This window comes from Chiroxiphia lanceolata, chromosome 21, assembly GCF_009829145.1.
Source record: "Chiroxiphia lanceolata isolate bChiLan1 chromosome 21, bChiLan1.pri, whole genome shotgun sequence".
NCBI classification, from domain to species: Eukaryota; Metazoa; Chordata; class Aves; order Passeriformes; family Pipridae; genus Chiroxiphia; species Chiroxiphia lanceolata.
In genome coordinates, this window is record NC_045657.1 from 10,704,743 (window position 1) to 10,727,056 (window position 22,314).

At 50.3% G+C, this 22,314-nt stretch overlaps 1 protein-coding gene across 9 annotated transcripts in view; it reads left to right on the top strand.

Annotated features, from left to right (window-relative positions):
* Positions 1-22,314, top strand: part of ZNF618 (zinc finger protein 618) — a 161,759-nt gene that overhangs the window by 71,184 nt on the left and 68,261 nt on the right. For 7 of the 9 annotated variants that reach the window (XM_032708158.1, XM_032708152.1, XM_032708157.1 and 4 more), the window contains exons 2-4: positions 564-607; positions 16,964-17,220; positions 21,866-21,961. In XM_032708158.1, coding sequence (XP_032564049.1) covers positions 564-607; positions 16,964-17,220; positions 21,866-21,961 — 397 coding nt within the window. The remainder of the gene's footprint in view (positions 1-563; positions 608-16,963; positions 17,221-21,865; positions 21,962-22,314) is intronic. The other 2 variants (XM_032708160.1, XM_032708159.1) reach the window with 2 other exon arrangements.

Here is a 22,314-nt window from a genome sequence, read left to right on the forward strand (position 1 = left end):
CAGCTAATATCTTTTAACTTGTATTTGCACAAATTCAGAAATAAAATTTCTGGGTTTGGAATAATATTGTCTTTCCAAGGAAGGCTCATCAGTGAGCCGGGGAAGGAGGCAGGAGGAGACCCCAGGCCCTCCCTGCTCAGCCCTTGTGGCCTGGAGAGCCTCATTAGGGCATCATTAGGACATGGGTTCCTAACGAAGGGAGGTGGCCGGGCTGTCCCTCCAGTCCAGGACTTGGACACAGCCTGGAATTTGGCTGTTTCTGCCTTATTTCCCACCTGACAATGGCATGTTTTAAACAGGAGGGATCGTTCCGTTAGACTTCGGTTGCACAGGAGCGATCGGAGGGAACCGGCCCAGGGGTGCCTCCATGGTGGGGCTGGGGCTGAAATGCTGCCCCAGTCTCCCACATTCCAGGGTAAGGGCCCAATGGGTCCCACCAGTGCCAATGTCTGTGTAACTCAGCATGGAAAACCTCCAGTGTTTGGGTGCAGCCTGGAGCTGGAAGCTTCTGCAGAGCAGCCTTGTCCTTCTCAACTTAAACAACCTTTTTTTTGATGTCTTAGGCCGACGAGAGCAACAGCAGCGGGCAGAGGAGCTCCTCCAGCAGGTAGGGATGGTTTTCTCTGCTGGGGTGGGATGTGGTGGGTGGCTTTGCTAGGATGTGGTTGTCCATCTCAGAGCTGGGGGTGGTGAAGGGTGACTGCAGGACAGGGATGAGTGGGAGCTGTCAGAGCTCAGCATCCATACAGCCATTTTTGGGTTTCACTAAACATGAGTGTAGGAGGGATCGTTCTGGCCTGGGGAGCTGCAAGGAGAGGTGTTTTGTGTATGGTGTGAGGTGGCACAGCTGAGTGCACAGGCCATGGCACGATGAGGCTCTTGGACGGAGACCTTGGGCCGTGTGTGGTTGGGTGTGGACCCTCCTGCTCCCATGTAGGGGGAGAGGAGAGGGCTGTCTCACCACCCCAGCCCCCTCTGATACTGCTAAGGGGCATCTCTGCTGCTCCCAGTCCTGGAGAGGGGCATGCTAAGCTGGGTCTGCCCTGTGCTGTGGCTTTTCCATCTCCCACTGATGCTGTGGGATGTCTTACCTTGCTGGGATACTCTGGAGATGGTGCTGCTTTGTCCCTCTCCATCTCTTACTCGATGGAGTCAGTCCTGAGCTGTGAAAGTGTGGAAGAAGGGGCACCTTTCCTTCTTTGGCCAGGCACAAATTCCTTCTGGTTGGGTTTCCACTGGGGCAGTGGTGGGAGCTGAGAGCAAAGTGTGGCTTTGATGGCAGTAGGATTTACCTGGTCTCATGAGTGCTCCAAGCCAATCCGGAGTTATCTGCCATCCACAAGCCAAGTGGCAAACTGAGCTCCCAGGTTTAAAAGGTTTTGTGGTAAAAACAGGTAGGACATGAGAGATGCTGGAACACCGCTGAGGAAGCATCAGGGAGGAGAGTGTATCACCTGGGAAGGAGAGTGGCTGCAAGGAAGCATGGAAATGTAAGAGCTGGAGAAGATGATGGGACAATCAGAGGTGCCATCCCGTGGTGGGGTGGGCACAGCTGTGGGGGGAGTGCTGAGCTGTGAGGAGCAGGACCAACCCTGGGCCACCCAGACCAGGTTTGCCAGTCACCACTGCTGGGCTTGGCACCGCTCCCCTACACAGGGCAGGGCACCAGTGTTTGTGGAGCTGCTCCTGGGAGGACACGAGGCTTCTCCCTGGGTGCCCACTGCCCTTGGCAGCACAGCGTGAGCACCAGTGAGTACCACTGATCACCAGCGAGTACCACTGGGGACCACTGAGCACCAGTGAGGGCCAGTGAGGGCCAGTGAGCACCAGTGAGCTCCAGTGCTCCTCTCAGCTCTGCCAACCTCCTTCAGCTCAAGTGCATCTCGTGTCCTTCCCTGTGTACCTCCAGTGACACCATCTCTCCAGTGACCACATGCTGGACGACCCTTCTGTCCACTCCAGGGACCTGAAAGCCCGGCAGAAATTTTATTCCTCAGGTGAAACAGGTCCTTCCACGTTAAAAGCCTGCTCTGTTCTGATCTCCAGACTCTGGGGTGTGGATCCTCTCCCTGCCTCCTGCTGCTGAACGTGCTCAGTCCCTGCCTGGTTCGAGTGTTCCCACCGTAGTGACCGGTCCCTGCCCACTGCCCTGGCTCTGCCAGTGGTGTGTCAGGATGAAACACCCTCATTCCTGGCACTGTTCTGCTCCAGTGGCACTGCCTGGCATTGAACACCTCTGGGGAGCACTGGGTGTCTGCTGCAGAGGAAAAGTTCCCTTCCCCAGTCTGGGGGGACTCCTCAGGGTGGTCCAGCAGTGCTGGCTCTTAGGATGCTGGGAATTAGCCTGAACAAAGTGCTGGAAGGAAAGCACAGGCTGAGGAGCCAGGCATCACTGCCTTCCCCTCCATTCTTTGTTCCCACTCTAACTCAGTTTTGCAGCTCTCACTGGAGGGTCTCACAGAGCAGGGGGTGAGTTCATCCCCCCTGTGGCAGCTGATCCCTCAGGGTGTCCCTGTGGGTGTCCTCCCTGCCCGGGGGTGCCCTTGGGGCCGAGCACCTAAGCCCCCTCCTGGTGTGAGCAATGCCCTTCCCAAGGGCAGGGATGGAGCTCCCAGCAGTGTGGGATAAATTCCTGCCCTTATCCCTGTTCCTGTGGATGCACAGAGAGTGTGGGGCTGGTCATCGCTTTTTGCTTGGAGAAAAGTGGAAGCAAAACCCACTTTGTCATCTCTCTACTGAACAAAAGGTGGTCAAAGAAAGGAAAATTACCAATTCTGTTTAAAAATAATAGAACAGAATCAAAATGTAATATTTCAAGAAAGCTCTATCAGTGGTTGAAGGTTGAAATGTGGCTTTGACTAAATTTGTGAGGTTGTCAGTGGATGGAGATGTTTTTCAGAGTTGTTGTTGCTTGAAACCCTCTCTAATTGCTAACTGTTGAGGAAACTTCTAACAATCAATATCAGTAAAAATATAGGAATAGAATAGAATAGAACAGAATCAAAATAAAGTTGCCAGGACTTTTAACAATTATTATCAGTAAAAATATAATATAATACTATAATCAAAATAAAGTTCCCAGGACTATCTTTTTGCAACTGTTTTTTTTTCTCCATACCATGTTTGATCTTAAGTGGTGACCATAGTACTGAGTCGATCCTATTTTTATTTTTTTGTTGTACTGAATTGATTTCATTCTGTTTCAAGTAAATGTTGATGGCTCTGGAGGCACAGGGGTTTATGATCTCACCACCCCCAGCTCTGCTGGGCCTGGTTTTGCCTTTGGAAGCACACAGGTCACTGTGTGCAGCTGAGAGTTCGTGGTGGCTGTTCTCCTCCCTGATTAACTTTGTGTGGTTCCTCCACCTCACTGAATGCTCAGTAATGGGAAATTTTAAAAGGTGAAGAGAATTCTTAGGAGCATAGAAAAAAGCCCTTCCTTTAAGGGAGCAGGAAGAGCTGTTTGCCTTGGAGAAGATGACAACTAAGAGACAACATGACAAAGCTGTACGTGTTTTTGAACACTCCAGAAAAGGTAGATCAGAGGCTTTTTCTTCCTTTTGCAAGGAAAAAAGAGACAGTCAACAATATTAAAAGGCAGCAAATTAAAAGCCAATAAAAGGCAGGATTTTTCCTTGCATGATGGGCACTGATCTGTTGGAGTGTGATGCCAAGAGTCGGGTGCTCAGGGGGGCTTGGAGGGGACTCAGCTGGAAGATGGATCAGTTGGTGACATGGGCTCTGAAATTCATGGAATCACAGGATGGTTTGGGTGGGAAGAGACCTTAAAGATTGTCTCATTCCACCCCCCTGCCATGGGCAGGGACACCTTCCACTAGCCCAGGTTGCTCCAAGCCCCCTCCAACCTGGCCTTGGACACTCCCAGGGATGGGGCAGCCACAGCTTCTCTGGGCAACCTGGGCAAGGGCCTCCCCACCCTCACAGGGATTTCTTCCCATCTAGCCCTGTCCTCTGGCAGTGGGAAGCCATTCCCCCTTGTCCTGTCCCTCCATCCCTTGTCCCAAGTCTCTCTCCAGCTCTCCTGAAGCCCCTTTAGGCACTGGAAGAAGCTCTGAGGTCTCCCTGGATCCTTCTCCAGGTGAACACCCCCAGCTCTCCCAGCCTGTCTCCAGAGCAGAGGGGCTCCAGGCTTGTAATCAACTTAGTGGCCTCCTCTGGACTCATTCCAACAGCTCCATGTCTTTCCTGTGTTGAGGTCCCAGCATGGACGCGGTCTGGCCCCGTCCCATGGGTGAGCACACGGCTGGGGATCAGTTCCCTTGCTCATGTTCATTGGAGAGTTTCTTGAAGCTTCTTCAGAAACCCCTTCTGCACGTGGTGGACCAGACTGGGTGTCCTCCAGTGGTGTGAGTGTGTGTGACAGTCCTGGAGGGGTTGGTGGGATGGCAGGGCAGTGTGGGAACAGCATTGGGAGCCTCAGGCTCGGGGTGAGCGTTGGGAGCCTCCATAACGCCATTGTAAAACTAACTACTTCCCAATAATTAATGTCAGCGTTCAGATGGTGGGCTCTGGATCTTGACAAGAAATAATTGAAAAACCAAATGTGCAATTATGTCTGACAAGCAGCGTGTGCTTTTCTTGGTCACCAGAGCCTTGTGTAGTCATGTGTTAGACACGGTTTTATATAATTATTATTGTTTATATGGCGGGTGTCAGAGGAAGGAGGAATTTTAGTTTCAAGTCCTCTGTTGGCTATTTATTTTAAAGTCATTAGATTTGTTTTCAGACTTAACTACACTTAATGTGCGAGACTCCCGCTGAATAAATCAGACCCTGATATAGGAGCTGCATCTGTTTGCGGAGGGAATGGAGCCAGCTGGAAGCTGAGCCCCGTCTGCACCAGGGCTGTCACAGCCGGGGAACCCGCTCGCAGCACAGATGTAGCTGTGGAAAAGTGTGCTCTGCTCCCGGAACGGGGGTGAAATCCCAGACCTTCTGGGCTCTAAGCTGCCTGTGAGGGCACAGGGGGCTCTCATTTACTGCACTATGTTAACAGCTCTGTGATGCAGGTCCCGAGAAGGATCTCGGAGATGGAGGTGCAGCAGAAGGGCTCTGGGTGCTGCCCTCGAGGAAGACAGTGCTGTGCAGGCAGGGGCATTTCCAAGGGGTGTTTTGGGATGGGGCCTGGAGGTCCCCCAGCACTGACATGGTGCAGTTTTCCCTGATACTTTGGACCAAGCCACAGGGCCTGGGTAGTCTGGGGGTTTCAGTCTCTGTCTTAGAAGATGTGACCTTCATAGAATCACAGAATGTCCTGAGTTGGAAGGGACACACAAGGATCATCCAGTCCAGCTCCTGGCCCTGCAGAGACACCCCAACAATCCCACCCTGTCCCTGAGAGCATTGTCCAAACACTCCTTGAGCTCTGGCAGCCTTGGGGCCGTGCCCACTGCCCTGGGGACCTTGGGAGGAGAAGGTCTCGAGAAGTGGTTGCGCTTACGTTGCTTCTTCTCAGTTCACCTTTCTCTAGCCTCCCCTCTCCTCCCCACATTCCTTGCTCTGTTCTTTGCAGACACGTCCTTCCCAGCAGCTCCTGTCACTCAACGGAGGGTCTGCCCTGGAGTGGCACCAGCTCTTCTTCAGGCTCCTCTTCCAGTCCTCCCCAGGTCCCCAGCACTGGGGGAGGACAACCTCTGTGGGTGTCCAAGCTGGAGATTGTCATCCTCCAAACCTCAGGAGGAGGCTGTACACCCTGTGGAGGGACAGGCCTAGCGCTGAGTGTTTCCAGGAAGCAAAATGATCTGAATTGTTTCTCTTTTCTTTAAAAGACAACCTGTGGGATTTTCAGTCCCAGAGCGTGAGGAGCTTCCGACTCATCCTGCGTCAGAAGGAGAGAAAATTATTGATAATTAGTCAAGGAATTTAATAAGCTGTGATGCTTGCTGAGCGGATCTCACCAGCCATCTCCAAAAAGAAACAAACCAACCAACCAGCACAAAATCCCCCAAAACTCCCCTCTGGCCAGTAAGAGCAGTGGATAGTTCAGTTGTTTACCATGACCAGCACAGAAGCTCTGGGAAACCCAGGCAGATTTCCTTGAAACCCAAAAGGTCAAATGTCCACATACAAGGAGATGACAGCACTCAGGCACATCCTGTGCTGAGCTGGAAGGGACCCCCAAGGATCAGCGAGTCCAACCCTCAGCCCTGCACAGGCCCATCCCCAAGGGTCACACCCTGTGCCCCAGAGGATCATCCAAACCCTCCTGGAGCTCTGGCAGCCTTGGGGCTGTGCCCACTGCCCTGGGGAGCCTGGGCAGTGCCAACCACCCTCTGGGGGAAGAACCTTTTGCTGAGATCCAACCTGACCCTGCCCTGACACAGCTCCAGCCATTCCCTGGGTGCTGTCCCTGGTCCCCCCAGAGCAGAGCTCAGTCCCTGCCCCTCCTCTGGCCCTCCCCAGGAAACTGGAACTGCCATGAGCTCTGCCCTCAGTCTCCTCTTCTCCAGGCTGAACAGACCACATCCCAAGGTCCTGTCTCCTTTTCTGTCCATCTTTTCCCATGCTCTCTCCATCTCATCATCCCTGGCCATGTCATGGTGCCATCACCAGTTTGGTGGCCCAGCCCAGCCCAGGCTCCTCATGGCCTTGTTGGGGACTTGTGGCCATTTTAGAGAGTTCTCAATCCCTCAGTCATTTCCTAGTCAAGCGACATAGAGCTCTTTCACCCATATAAATAAACCCTTAATCTATTCTCTTTGTTTTTCCCTGAATTTCTTTGTCTCTGTTGACATTTCCACGCTTGAAAATTTAAAGACGCTGGCAGCTATTCCATTATCATCTTAAATTCAGTTTTTAACCTGCATCGTTTTGTGTCCCATTTTTTATCTGACTGAATTCTTTTGCTTTTGGCAAAGAGAGAGCGGCTGTTTTTTGTTGGATAAGCCAAATTTTTTTTGTATTTGGTTAGACTTTCCTCTTGAAACCATCCTCAAGATATTCCTAATAAGGACTGAAGGGAATTTGTTTTGCTAATACCTTAGGAATTCTTTGTGGCTCTTGACTATTGTTCTGGTTTATATTTTAATGTTTAATTTCTAGAGGAGAGGCAGCATGGTTTGGTCCTGGAGTTTACCTTCTCTGAAGGATTTGGAGCTTCTGAACGTCCCTTGAGGAACAAACACACAATTAAATTCCTCTTAGACTTCCCGAGGCAGAGTTTGCTGTCAGGGAAGGTTGTGTGTTTTCCTAGACCCAGATAGCTGAAAAATTAAGTATTCTGCTTTGTTTGTTTGTTTTCCCTGGATTTTAGCACTGACAGCACACGTACCAGTGAGTGTTGCATTAGGTATTTTGGGGGTTTTGAAAGCTGTTACCTCTGTTTTTAAGAGCTGGCTGCCCTCAGAGGAACGTGGTGATACTCCTTGAGGCATCTCTCTTCTGAAAAGCCTTCAGGTCCTTCTAAATTTATGAGTTCCTTATTAATATTGGTATTTACTGAGCAAGTCTTTTCAGGAAAACAGAACTGGCAGTTACTGTTACACTTCTGCCTGCAGAAGGATGTGGTCTCACGTTTTGATTTCAATTTATTTGGGGAGGAGAAAGCAGAAAACATAAATGTGTCCCAGATAAGGACAGGGTATGGGCTGCCTCAGAGATTTTCTCTGTGTGCCCAGTAAGTGTGATGGCTCCAGGTCCCTGCTTGACTGGGAGCAAGGGCCTCACAGCGCTCGCGAGCTGCACATTCATCCTTGACCAGGATATAAGGGACCAGCCTGTTCAAGAAGGTTCTGTGTGGCAAAGAGGGGACCCACCAGCCTTGTGAAGAAAACCAACCAATCCTCCAAAAGTGCAGCTATGGACAAAACAAGCACAGAGACCAGGAGGAACTCTTGCAATGTAGCAGAGACCTTCAAGTCCTTAAATCATGAGGTTATCAAGAACATGTTGCATGTGGAAGACGCCCAGGAGCTCTGAGCAGCTCTTTCTTTTTTTCTATTCTTCAGCAAGTCTTCATTCCACTACTGCTGATAGAGGAACAAGTTCCCATTCCCTAAAATAATGTCAGAATATGAGTGAACAGAATTTTCCTATAATTTTGCTTTCAGAGATTAAGTCCATACTTCGGGAATTCACATTGGCATCTTGGAAAATCGTGAAGAGAACTTAAACCTCCTGGTGGAACATGAGGCACCATGAACTTGTTCCACTCTGTGACCAAGTGAAAATCTGGGGTTCAGACACAGCTCCAGCATGTGCTACCACTGCCGGCGTTACCAGGAGTGCTGGTGGCACATTTGGGTCTGCTTGGGTGTCTGTCCTGTGAATTGTGGATGGGCTCCCAAATGTTCCTGGAAAGAGTCAAGGATTAGAAGGAATATTTTAGTGTGCACACAGTTGCATTAAGTGTTTCCTTTGATTCATTCAAGAGGCAGCAGAAGGGGGTGTTTTCTCCTATGGAGGGGAGATTCCCGATTAGAGAATCTCTTTTCCATCAAACCAATCCAGAGGCAGCAATTCCACACTGGAAATACAGTTTCAGAGAATGATCACTCAGAGGAGGGACCCAGCAATGTGATGGTTATTCCAGCACTTTACAGCTCAAAAATCAATGCAGCCCTTCTGAAAGAGGCACCAGTTCAGGCTGCAGGTGGAGTTCTGACAGAGAAACATCTCTGTGAGCTGTGACATGGGAGGGTGAGTTGATCTCTTTGCCTTTCAAGCTGTGAGGGAACATCTGAAGCTGGACCAGAGGCCTGGAGACGGGAAGCAAAGTGCTCAACTGTAACACTGGAAAAGTAGCTCCTGTCTTTTCTCTCTTTTAACCCTGAACTTGAAAATCTTTTTGCCTAGCAATGTCTGCAGAAAAGATCTCCCTGATGGAGGACACCAGGCAGTTCCTCTGCTTCCTGACCCACTCCACTTTTCTCCTCCTGGTGTAAGGCACAGGGCCCACCCCCTGGGCTGCCTCAGGGAGCCGATGAGAGCTGTGGGGATGGGGTGAGAAGGCCACCACAACTCATTTATCAGACAAGCAGATTTTCAATTTACATCTCTCTTTTTCTGTCCTGCTTTCATCATCTCCATGTAAAACAGGAGTTTATTTACACCTGCTCTGTCTGTTCTACTTCCCATAGCCCCAGTCAGGACAGGAACCTTCTGCTTCTTGTAAAACCATGGCAGATGTCTGTAAATTGAGCCCAGTTTCAGCCTCCCCCATTTTTTGCTTCCTTTGCTTTCTGGCAGCTGAGATCTTTTGATCTGGCATGTTATGAGTCAACTTTCCAGGAGACAAGTTGGAACCTCCCCCGGGTGATGGTGTCCGGGTGGGCTCTGTGGAGCACGTTCCTCCAGGTCCCTGTTGCACGGCCCTCGTGGCTGCATTTGAGTCCTCACTGAACCTTCTTGGTGCTGCAGCAGAAGAGCTTTCCAAGGGCAGCACAAAAGGGTGTTTCAGTACTTTAACTGGGCACACACCATCCTGTGCTGAGGGGGAGGTGGGTGTCACCACAGAATCACAGAATGCTTTGGGCTGGAAGGACCTCAAAGACCATCTCGTTCCACCTCCTGCCATGGCAGGGACACTTTCGATTAGACAAGCCCTGTCCAGCCTGGCCACCATTGATATCATCAAGGCAATAGTGATTTGGTTTTTCGGCTTGAGTGGTGTCCAGGAAAAACCCAAAGATGTTCCACATTTACTGCTGGGGGGAAGAGCCTTCGTTGTTTGTAGGTACTGGTTCAGAGCAGTGTGTCCTCCTCCACATTTGTTTCCTTTTCCTCTCCTTTTGAGGAGCTGATGTTGAGGACTGATATTTCACTGATCTCACTTTGCCCCTCCCCAAAAGCTCAGCAGGATGTGTACTGTAAAAATAGCCTCATTAGAAGCCATCTGAGTACACGTGCAATCACAGATCACTCAAAGGGAGCACAGAGCAGGCATGTTTCTGTTGCTGTCTTCAGAGAATTACATGACAAATTATTCCTAGCTGGAAGAAATGTCCTTTTATAATTGGGGTTTTTTCTCATTCTTTCATAAGGGAGGAGTGCGTGTTTTTTAAGTAGCTTTTAGTCACTTTCATTATTTATGAGGATGCTACTCCAGATCAGAAAAAGCAAACTGCAAACGTGAGTTTCTTGTGGCTGCAGCAGCTGACGGGCCCTGTTTGCTTTCACTCATTGCTGATTTTGCTCATCACAGCCAGAGAGAAATGCTCTCCAGAGATGGGAACAGCACCACACTGCAGCCCTTCAGCTTTCACCCCTTCTGCTCTCCTCCTTCCACAGGAGACCAGCTGGAAGGAGCTTTCTGTCCTTCCCTCTGGAAGAGCTCTTGGCATTGCCCTTGGATTGCTGCTGGTGAGGCATCACCCAGACTGCTCAGCTTCACAGCCAGAACTGTACTTCAGGCCAATCCTGTTGTGCTGCATCATCGATCTCTGCTAAAGCCTGAGGCCTTCACAAACTTCCTCGGGTGTAGGGCCAAGGAATCTGGACCTAAATGGATCCAGGAACCCATTTTTACCCCTACCTTTCCAGTTCCCCACGATGAGTCTTCATTAAGGCCTCCTTAAATCTCTTCTGCCTTCACACACTTGTGTTTGACATGAAAGTGGCCGTAACGTCATTGGAAGATGAAAGTCTGCTGATCAAAGGAGGCAGCAATGTTGAAATGAGCATTGTGAGATGGCAGAGCTGGTAATACAGTAATTGGCTGTGTGGCCTACTTAGTCAGAGCAGTGATACATGTGAGTGCAATGTTTGTTTGCCTCTTTCATGTTCAGAATCCATAGAGTCTGTTCTGGAAAGTGAAACAGGACTTTACCTGTCAGAGCAACCAGGCACAGCTCCGAGTGAGAATGTGAGCTGTTTCTGATCCCAAGACTTCTGCTTCCTCTCCTCAGCAAGGAAGAACCTCCTGGATTGCCAAGGTCCACAATTCAGTAAAGACAAGACATGAAACAGTGAAGGAGGTTGGTATTCCCAGGAAGGGTCAAGGCAAGGAGAAGGTGTACCCTGTGGAAGGAGGTAGGGTTTAAACCAAGTGTGCCTGTGCACTCTGCTCCTCTCTGGTCTCATTTCTCTGAGCAGTTTTTGTCCTGTGCAAGCAGTGCCTTGGTTGAAGAATGTCCTCTTCCCAGGAACATTGTGCCATGGATGTTAAATGCAGGTTGGCCCTGCAGAGGGAACTGCAGCTCATCCCTGGGAGGCCACACTTGAACATGAAAACTGCATTGTTTCATGCAGAAATGTGGTGCCATGAGGCTGGGGACTGTGCTCAGAGCCACCAGAAGAGGGATGGCTGAGGGGCCCAGCCGTGGGAGATCCTGTGGCAGGTTCTCCCCTGGTTCCTGTGTGCTGCTGTCTCCACCAAGTGGAGGCTCTGACCATCACTGGTCCCAGAGTGTTCCCCAGCAATGCTCTGCAGGGCTTCAGAAAATGGGGCTGGTCTCTGTGCTGGCACAGTGTGAGCTCTGAGCCTTGTGGGCACCTCCTGGTTCATGCCAGGCAGTCCTTCAGCTTCCAGGACTTAAGCTGATGTCCTGAAAACTACAAGTCCTTTTCTCCCTATGTGTCCTCACCCAACCCAGTAAGACCTGCTTCCAGCCTTAGGATCTGCAGATCTGAAAATTCCCTGCTTTTCTTCCTCATCCTCTCTCTGACCCTTTCCAGCAGTTGTGCCTCAGCTCTGGTGGTGCTGCAATGGGACAGGAACGAACCACGTGTGGACACGGTGGTGCCAGAGCCTGATTTCTTCCCTCCCCAGGGCAGGATGGTCTCTGTCACTGTGTCTTGGGGGCAATTTCTGGAGAAGAAGTATATTTCACATGTCCTGCTGCTGCATCTCTAACCAGAGGCCCTTTATACTGCTCAGAAGCAGGGGAGGCAAAATTCAGCACAACACTGAGCAAGTGCAGCCTCACGGGCTTGCAAGGGATACAACATCCATGGACCAAAGGGCTGGGAAGGAAATGATGCTTCCCTGGTCACCTCCCGTGGGTCAGCACGTGTGTGCCATGCGTGGTGGAGGCTGGGGTGACCGTGGCTCTGCTGTGGCTGTGTGTGTACCCCTCTCCATCCTGCCTGAATTTTCCAGTGTCACTCATTTCCTTTTCTTTCCCATTTAGCCTAAGGATGTTGGTACTCTTTCCCCAGCCAACCCAGGAGGTTTCAAACTCTGCTGTCCCATGAGGATTGTTCCCTCAGCCCAGCTGCCCCTGCTCCCTGGGGACAATTATACCCCATTCAGCAACTGAGCTCCAGAAGCCTGGACTGACCCTGGTTCTGCTCCAGCCACAGGGGCACTGCCTAGATTTCACCTGAGACCCCAGGAAAGTGATGCTCGTTCCTGCTGAGAGAGTTGTCCTCCCCCATCACTGTCTCCTTCTCCTTTGCAAAGCTGTACAGCCTCAGCAGGGGCACCAAGTATCTTTTGGAGAGCTCAGACCTTCTCCCAGGAGTGTAAGAGCTGCTCCATTGGGTCCTGCCATCTGCACAGCAGCTCTCTGACCCGCTGTGTCACCTGGCCTGGAAAGGGGCCCACCTTCATGCTTGGGGAGCTTTTTGGTGTCAGTGTCCAAGAGGAATGAGAGGTTGATCTGTCACTGGGTGATCACTGTGCTGTGAGACCCTTGGCTGTGTCAGTGCTGGCAGAGCCCTGGGAGAGTTGATCCCGCTGTCTGTCAGGGGCTCATTTGTAGTGTTCAGACAAGTTCTCCTGCCTGGTCTGCCCACCAGTCCTTTGGAGGCTGTAAGGATCGAGGTGAGGGCGATGTTCTCCACATGCACGGAAGGTAGGAGGATCCATCACCTTCTCCTGCTGTTGACAGCAGCTGGTGATGCCACTCTTGTGCATCACTTGAAGCAATCAGAGCCTTCTGGCTCTTCTGTCCCCTGCGTAGCACTTCCAGAGGAGGAGGAAGGAGGACTTAGGGCTGTGCTGCTGTTTGATTACATTTATTTTAAGGTATTCTGCAAAGCCATAATGTTCCTCTGGACACTGAGCTGGAGAAAGTCTACAGCTGAAGTTTGGCTGAAGCTTGACGTCAGCCAGTGGCTAGAAAATCTCTGTGAGATATGAAATAATAAGAGCAATGTGAGAACACAGATCTGCCTTGTGAAAGGAAACAGCAACAGCCACGAAAAGGGAGCACAGGCTGTGCTGGTGGAGTGGGACTGGTGCCAGCCTGGTGCTGGTCAGCAGCAAAGTTTGCATTTGGGGGTGTGTTCCTGCAGTTTGGCTCCCAGAGCCCTCAGGGCTGTGAAGCAGGACCTGGCCCATGCAATAAAACACCAGCACCTCGGGGTGTCAGCAGAGGATGCACATCCTGGGGCTGTGTGGGAAAAGAGGCAGGAGCTGGGTGGGACCAGGGGACGTGCCAGAGACACAACTATCAGCCCTTCTTAGATGTGCACACACATGTCCGTGTGCATACAGACACGCATTGACACCTGTGTATTTTTATAGGTACAAGTAATCGGGACAAAAAATCTTACTGCTTGTAATTTATTCCCTTTTCAGCACCTTAGAGCTCTTCCCCTGGGGTCTGAGCTGCCGTGGCTCTGTGCAGATCTCGGTGGGCCCTGGCAGTGCCCGGCCGTGCGCGGTGCCGGCAGCTCCGCGGGGATGGGGGTTCACCTCCCGCACACGGCAGAAGTACAGCTACACCCAGCTGTGACCCGGGTACATCTGCTGCCTTCATCCCTCCTAGAAAGTGTCAGAAGACAGAGAAGGACTCTGTTTGTTGTAAAATTGGTGTAGAAATCCAGTGGTGCTATTTTTTTTACTGTTTTAATTTCACGGGATCAGCAGGGCTTGTGAATCATGAAATCACGCAGAAGACTTGGTGCATTTGGGACTGGTTTCCTTCTGCACATCAGATACCTGCTCAGGGTTAGAACACATGGGGCAATGAATTGCTTTCAGTTCCTGTTTGAGGTTTAGGTCCCACCCAAGGGCAGACAGCCCAGCTGGGAAATCACTTCCTTGGCAGAGATGGATCCAGAAAGTGTGAAGGTGTGAAAGGCAAAGGTTTTGAGAGTCCATTGGCCTGGTCTAATAATTTATGTATTCCTGCAGCTTCAGGCCACCAAGTGTGGCCAGTGCACATCTGTACTGAGCCCAGTAACCTGGGGCCAGCCAGATACACATCTCTGGGTTTGAGAACTTGGGGAGATTTGTTGTCCCTGAGCATATCCTTTGGAAAGCAGTTGTTCCAGTGGATCACCATCTGTGCTAATATTTTATGCCTCATTTCAAGTGGTTCTAGCTTCCAGGATGAGCTCGTAGTCTACTCTTCCCTGCTAAATTAAGTAAAGACAGTATTTTCTCCCCACGAAGATTGATAATATGCTGCAATCAAATCATCTCTCAGTCTCCCTTTTGGCATGAGAAATGGATTGAAGTGGTTTGGTCTCACAAAGTCATTAAGTATCTTTTCCCAGACTTGAACCATTTCAGTGCTGCTTTTTTGAACCATCTCCAGCTTTTCTGATCACCTTTGAAACATGGTGGGTGAAACAGGGGAGGGTGCTGGGTCTGTCTGCAGCACTGGGGACTGGCTTCACCACGGCTTCCTACGGGGAGAAAATCCCCTCCTTGTTCAGTCCTAGGTGCACATTGGGTTAGTCCTTCAGGGCTGTGTGGCTGCAGGAGGAGCTGCCCCTGGCATCACAGCTGAGCACCGTGGCGGCTCTTTGTGGGTGCACCCATGTTCCTGCACTTATTTGACTGCTCTACGCCTCTTGTCTGGGGCAGAGCCAGCTACAGAGAGAGGGGTCCACTGGTGTGGATGCAAAGCTGGGCACCATCAGAAAGTCTTTATATTCTTACCCCACATATAATCTCAGAAAGCTGCAGCCTCTGCTTCACTGCTACTTGTGTTAGTTTTTAATTCCATGTCCCTTGGCTCCTGCATGGATTTCCATGTGGTTTTGTCCAGGATTGGCAAGTACACGTTGCTGTACCATCAACAACCGAGGTGTTTTTCCTTCACTTCAGAGCAGAGCTGCCTCTCACTGCCTGCTCCCACCTTCCAGCCTCCCAGTGGGGATTGTACTGGTTGACTTTATTTTTCCTCCACAGTCCTCATCAGAGAGTTTTTCCTATCCACCCTATTGCTGCCTTTATCAGTGTTTTGCATTTCACACCTCCTTGATTTGATTGATTTGCAATTAATCCCACCCTTTTCTGATCCCTGAGTGTTTTGTACTTACTGCCTTCCCCTTGGGACAAGTGCTGAGCCACTCCATGTAGGGTGACATTGATGGGCCTTTGGGACATCCCATAATATTTCCATAAGATAGTCCAGTTTTCAGCCACATTTTCTCTGTCTTAATTTATCTCTCCCTTGTAAAAGCCCTGTATGATTTTGGGAGCGGGAGGAGTATGTGTGAGGAGGCAGGAAATGAGTGGGAAGGCAGGTCAAGGCTAATTCTCTCTGTTTAGGAGCTATTAATTGTACATTTCTTTCCATAATGAGATTGAAGGGATAAATAATAAAATATCTGGTGATGGGATGGGACTGACCCGTTTTGAAATAGCAACTCCATGTCTGTATTGGAGACTGGGCAGTAATTACTCTTGGTTCCTCTGCTCCCTCATCCCTGTCCTCCCAGGGTTACTCACTGGGCTCTTTCACCTCCAGATGCAGTGTCTTGCTTTCTCTGTCAGCTCCATAACCAGTGTCAGAACCCATTGCAGGTGTTGGTTTTCTGACATTTTAATTCATACTTTATTCTGACTTTACAATGGTCCAAGCAATGGGATTTCCTTCTCTGTCGCTGTTGCACGATCTAACAATCATCCATAAGTTCAGCCTATTTTTCACTTTATTTTGCCTGTTACTTCTGCCTAAACCATTTTCAAACACCTTTGGCTGTTCCCAGTGTTTACATGACTCTAAATATGTTACAGACTTTTCTGTTTCTGGGTAGTCTAAGCCATTATATATTTAGTTCTTCTGATAGCTCCACAAACTGAAGCAGCAATTATTTTATCTTTGTATTGCATGTTGGAGTTTATTAATAACCAATATTAAAAACCAGGACTCCCTAAGGAGTGTTGGCATGGTGCATTTGGGAAAGGAGCTCCACTGGCTTATTACCAGGCCTTTGTCTCTCGTGCTCAAGCCCCCTTTGCCTTTTGCCACCACGGCACTTGTTGAAGTTGTTTTGCAGCTTTGAGGTGCCCAGTTTCCTTTTCTAAGGGGTTTTGAATGTTTTTATAGATTATTTTCTCCCATGAATTTTTAGCTTTCTCTTTCCAAGATGAAAACACATGTTATTTCCTTAATCTGTTTTTGCACACTGTGGATCTCCTCTGCCTCTCCCAATCTATCACACTTTCTGTCATCCCTAATAGTTGTATCTGTCCATAATGGCATAGTCTCCCTAAATATCGTCATACTATAGATGATCCCCTTTGATCAGCACCATATATGTTAAATAAAGCCATGGGAATACCACAGGATGTCAGGCTGCTTGAAGGGATAAAAGAGAGGATGTGATGGAGAAGTGCACAAGTGCTCCAAATTAAAAATGCCAGAGAATCAGAGACTCATTTAGGGGGTGGAAAAGACCTTTAAGATCATCCAGTCGAACCATTAATCCAGCACTGCCAAGTCCCCCACTGACCCACGTCCCCAGTGCCACAGAAGAGCAGGGCTTTGCTTTTGCATGTGTAGACTAGTCTTGGTGCATACCTGCTGTCAGAACTGCTGGAGCTGTGCTCTTGGCCTGCTGGCAACCACGTGAAGTTCTGTGCTCTTGTTTAGCTCCTGCTGCTGTTGCTTGTGATGATTGAGGTTATTTTCATTACTAGCAAATGGTTTTGTATCTGGTTACATTTTAATTACTTCCCGTGTGTGACAGACACACATACCTACCCATGCTAACTTTAAATAACCTGCATAAACCAAAGTACCTTGCATTAGGTCCTGGTACGAGAAAGTGAGTACTTGACAATGAGGATTCATGTTGTCTCCTCTTTTCCCCCATTCAGGGAGTGTTTGAAGAGGAGCCCACAGAGCCCGAAAGCAGAGGGCTCCGACTCGATGACATCTCAGTCCTCACCCAGTGAAGAGGCTGGAATGATGACTGAGGTGAAAGTGAAAACAGAGGTACCAGATGACTACATTGAGGAGGTGATCTGGCAGGACGACACCAAAGATTCCAAGAACAACATCAAAGATGGGCCGGGAGATGTGCCCGCCGAGATCTGCGTGGTCATAGGTGGGGTCCGCAACCAGCAGACGCTCGGTAAGACACGGGATCAGGAACCCACCATTCCCTGGCTGTGTGTGGGGACAGGAGAGCTCTGGAGAGCTGTCCCTGGACACTTGGCTCTGCTGGAGGGCCCAGAGCCAAGGTGCACATCCCTCTCAGGGTCCTGGCTCAGAATTACTGGTCTCCTGTAACTTCTGCTGTGTGTTCACATCTGGTCACCCCAAAAGGCTCAGCCAAGGTCAGAAAGAAAAAGCTGATTATCTTCTTTTGGCTTGTTCAGTGATTTGCCCATCAGTCACCTGGCCCATGCTGGACCCAGGGCTGGTGCTGTGTTTGACAGAGGTGAAGCAAATGGGAGGAAAGCCTGAGAAACTCATGAAATGTTTTCAGGAAAGTCGTCTTGCAGAATGTGGGTGCTTTGTGTAAATACTTAGATTTAGCTCTAAAGAAGGTTTTACAGGTTGCTGTTTGTTTCTTTTTCTGATCGCTAGTCACATTATGGGAATAATTTTGGCTTTGGGCTGGCTGTGGTGTGCCCCTTCCAAAACAGTGCTTCCTGTCCCCACCCCACCTCCAGCTGTGATGAAGAAGCTTTTTCTTTTTTTCTGTGAACATCAGACTGTCCTCTCCTCCTGCCCCAGGGAAAGGGGCTTCCTGCAAGAACCTGGCAAGGCACGTCTCTTACACTTGCCTCTGTTGGCTCTGACCTGGAGCAGCTCCCTGCAGTGTCTCTTGAGATCCAAAGGCAGTTGCTGATATAAAGAGGGAAGAGCAGTTAGACCATGTTTCCTTTGAGGTACTCAGAAAGAAGCTAATTAGAGTTGTTGGGGTTGGCTTGTCTTGCAGAGGGAGAGAAAAGAGGTACTGACATTTGATTTTCTCCTGGGTTTTGCTCGATCATTGTCCACACTGCTGGAAAGAAACCTGGGAGGTGTCCTCAGCTGGTGGTTGTCTCAGAAGCATCACTGTTCTTCCTGTCCTCCTTTCCCTGCCAGGACAGCCACCAAAAACAGCAGGGTGGGAGGTCACTGCTGTCTGTGCAGGGTCAGAACGTCTAGGGAAAGCCTAGAAGTCCATAACTATTTCTGACTTAAAGATCTTACAGTTTGGAGGAAACGTTCAGTGTATTTGCAGAGTTTTTGTGCCTCTACAGCTCTTGAGAGATTGATCGATACATGGGCAAGCCTGAAAAGCATCCCTGGTGCCCTGGGAGGGAGAGGTGGAGATATGACCACTGATGGGAAGCAGTGGGAGCTTCTTCTTCAGCCATGGTCACCAGCCCTTGGTGAAAGCATCTGCAGGTTGGGTGTTTGCTGTGTAGGATCCCCTTCTCCCCATGGCTTCTGGATGGGCAGCAGCAGCTGCTCTGCAGGTGGTGTCCCCTGGGAACGGTGGTTTCCAGGTGAGGTTGGTTTTATTGCTGTGCAGGGGGATGGGGGCTTTTGCTGTTGGCTGACTTGGGTGGACTAGAGGGGAAGCCAGCAAGGGGCAGCTGAGGTCACTGGATTTGTTCAGCTGGAGAAGAGACTGAGGGAGACTCACTTGGTTCTGCAGGTTCTTCATGAGGGGCAGTTCTGATCTCTGCTCCCTGTGAGCAGTGACAGGACTCGAAGGAAAGGCTGGAGCTGTGTCAGGGCAGGGTCAGGTTGGATCTCAGGGAAAGGTTCTTCCCCCAGAGGGTGGTTGGGCACTGACCAGGCTCCCCAGGGCAGTGGGCACAGCACCAAGGCTGCCAGAGCTCCAGGAGCGTTTGGACAAGGCTCTGAGGGACAGGGTGTGTGTCTGTCAGGGCCAGGGGTTGGACTTGGATGATCCTTGTGGGTCCCTTCTCCCCTCCCAACTCAGGATATTCTCTGATTCTATGTTGTCCCTATGGAGAGCACTGGAGGCAGGCTGGTTCAATGTATAGGCACCATGGGGAGAGGGACACACTGATGTACCAGTCAACAAGTGGTGGTTGAAAGCTGTATAACTGGAGAACTTGTGTCTGGAAGAGCCTTTTCAAATGAAACGTATTATACTGGTTATTTTGTTAACTGGTTCTGGATTTCCTTAAAGGCCACTTGGTCCTGAGGCCATGGCAGCTGGTGGCCAATTCTTCTATGAAGAGCCCTGTAAGTGCCTCTGTTTATCTGCTGCTCACATAACTCTCGTTTGTTGGGGAAGTGGCTCTAAAGAACTTTCTTGTTTGGCCACCAAATCCTGTGCTCTGTGTGCCTAGATAGCAGTTCCTTCTGGTTCCTTGAACTGGCTCCCAGGTCTGATCCCCTCCATTCCCCTGCAGAAACCACACACAGGCACCATTTCCATCACTGCAGACACTGAGGTAATTCACTCAAGAAACATCACAGAACCTCAGAATATGCTGAGTTGGAAGGGACCCACAAGGATGATTGAGTCCAGCTCCTGACCCTGCACAGGCCCATCCCCAAGGGTCACACCCTGTGCCCCAGAGGATCATCCAAACTCTCCTGCAGCTCTGGCAGCCTTGGGGCTGTGCCCACTGCCCTGGGGAGCCTGGTCAGTGCCCAACCACCCTCTGGGGGAAGAACCTTTGCCTGAGATCCAACCTGAGCCTGCCCTGACACAGCTCCAGCCATTCCCTGGGTGCTGTCCCTGGTCCCCCCAGAGCAGAGCTCAGTTCCTGCCCCTGCTCTGCCCCTCCTGAGGAAGCTGGAACTGCCATGAGCTCTGCCCTCAGTCTCCTCTTCTCCAGCTGAACACCCCAAGTGCCCTCAGTGTCCCCCCACAGCTTCAAATCAAGGCCCTTCCCCATCCTCGTTGCCTCCTTTGGACACTCTCTAATGGCTTCAGATCTTCCTTCCATTGTGTCCCCCCAGACTACCCCAATATTGAGGTGAGGCCCCCGCGGGGCAGAGCAGAGCAGGACAAGCCCCTCCCTGGATCCTGCCCCCTCTGCCCCACGGGCCATTTCAGCTGCTGTGCTGGAGCAGCCTGAAGGTGTGAACTGCTGATGCCACTGGTGCCTCCTGACTCTGGAGCAAAGCCTTTGTGCTCTCTATTGCTGCACTTGCAGGAGTTTTTCTCCCTGAAGCCTCTCTCGTGGTGTGATCTGGAGCCCTGGGTGTGAATCATTTCTGCTGTGCAGACAGGCAGGGCTTTGGGAGGATTTTATTTGCCTTCACTGGGGAAGCCAAGATTGGAGGTGTCGAAAGTGGTTATTTTTTATAGTAATTCCTGATGAAGTAGTGAATTGTGCGTGAATGAATCCCTCTCCTCTGTGTGGAATTGCTGCCCCTCAGACTGTCTCCTCTCAGGGGGTGCTGGGGACAGTTGGTTCAAGGGGGAATGCATTGTCTGAGCTGGGCCCATGGTGCTGGAGGCTCAGGGCACACATGGCTCCCAGTGACAGCTTTCCTGGAGACTCAGCCTCGGGAGTTGGCTGAAATACACATTACAAGATTTATGTCTCTTTTCTGAGTCACATCTCCTCAGGAGCCTGCTATATTTATATTTTTAGTTGTTACTTGGAGCAATTTATAACAGGGATTCCCAGCTCAGTTGCTGCTATTCCCTTGCAGTATTTTCATCACATTAGGCCTTGTGTCTGCTGCCTCCTGTTTGCTTACACATTCACATGTCTCTCCTGGCACTTTGGACTACTCCAGACTCTGTTTCCATCCATCTGGGGCAGCCCAAACCCTGAGGTGGCTGGAAGTGGCTGCAGTGGAGGGGAATGGGTGGTGACAGTGGCCACAGTCCCCCAGCTGAAGAGCCAGTGCTCTATGTGGGTTTGGACCTTTCAGCTGCTTTTCCACAGTTCTTGCAATCCCTTGGGATCCCACTTTGGCATCCCAAGCAGAGAAATCCATCAGAGAGGTTGTCCTAACCTGGGCCCAGTCTGCAGCAGATTCTGCTGCTGTGGATCCCCCGTTCCTCCCCTGCACCCACCTGTACCCCCACGGTCCCCCTGGCTCTCCCCGTCTCAGAGGTGTTCCTGCCCTGCACAGATCAGAGATGCCATATTTCCTGTTCTTCTTTCCTCTTGCAAGCGTCACGCCCTGGTCCCGGGCCAGGGTCATTTGAAGAGCCCAAATACGTGGACATTTCTCAGGGCAGGAGTGTCAGGGTAGAGAAGTCCCACCATGGAGCTGTTTGGAGAGGAGAGGAAGAGCAAAAGGCACTTGTGCTGTAAACAGGAGAAAGGGAGGAGAGTGTTTGTCAGATGTGGACCATTTCCTAATGCTGGAAATACCATCAGGTCAGTCTGTGTGTTTTGGAGGACTGAGTTATCAGGAGAAGTTTCATACAAGATTGCTTAAGCTCTCACTCTGGGCTGTGCTTTACGAGAAACATTTTGGAGAGGACTTTTCAAGTAATGCCTTCAATCAGAAATGTTTCTGAGACAGTGAAGAGAGAATCCTTCTGCTTTGAGACTCTCAAGTCTCACATGCCTGGGCTGGGTTCCTGCCGTGGTGCTGATTCTCAGTGCTCAGCTGTTCAGCATACAGAATTCAGGAGCACTTTCGATGCTCCCTAGTGAAGTAAAATAGTGCTGCAGAAGCCTTAAGAAATTCTGCATGACCCCTGACATCTTGTTAGCGAGCCACAGGAACAGATGGGGCTTGGAATTTTTTAATAGGCTTCAGCCATCATTATTCTTTGGAAATGCATCCACTTTAAGGGCTTTTTTCTGATTTCTTTTTGCACAATTTAGATGGAAAAGCAGTGGAACGTGGCTCTCCTGTTGGATATACACGAAATCGATATTCAGGGACGTGGATTTTTGACCATGCATTGAGATACACAGCCGGTATGTGATGGAAGGGTGTGAAAGTCTAACCAGGGATCAGGGAGCAAGGGAAAGCTCTGGATGCAATGGGTGTGTTGCCCAAATTCCAGCTGTGAGGCTCAGGAAAAGCCTGGCACCAACTAACCAAAAAGCTTCCCCATCTCCCCTCCTACTACAACCAGCTTTAACCTGCATGACACATCCTGATGTGGACGAAGTCTGAGATAGACCCCGGCCATGGTGGTGCCTGAGGCCACACGGGTGTGTTCTTTTCAAGGCCTTAACACACAGCAGTGTCTTATTTCCTTCACTTCATCCTTCCTTCACTCTAATAACATCTTTTTTGCGGTAAGTCACCCTTCCTTTCCCTACTG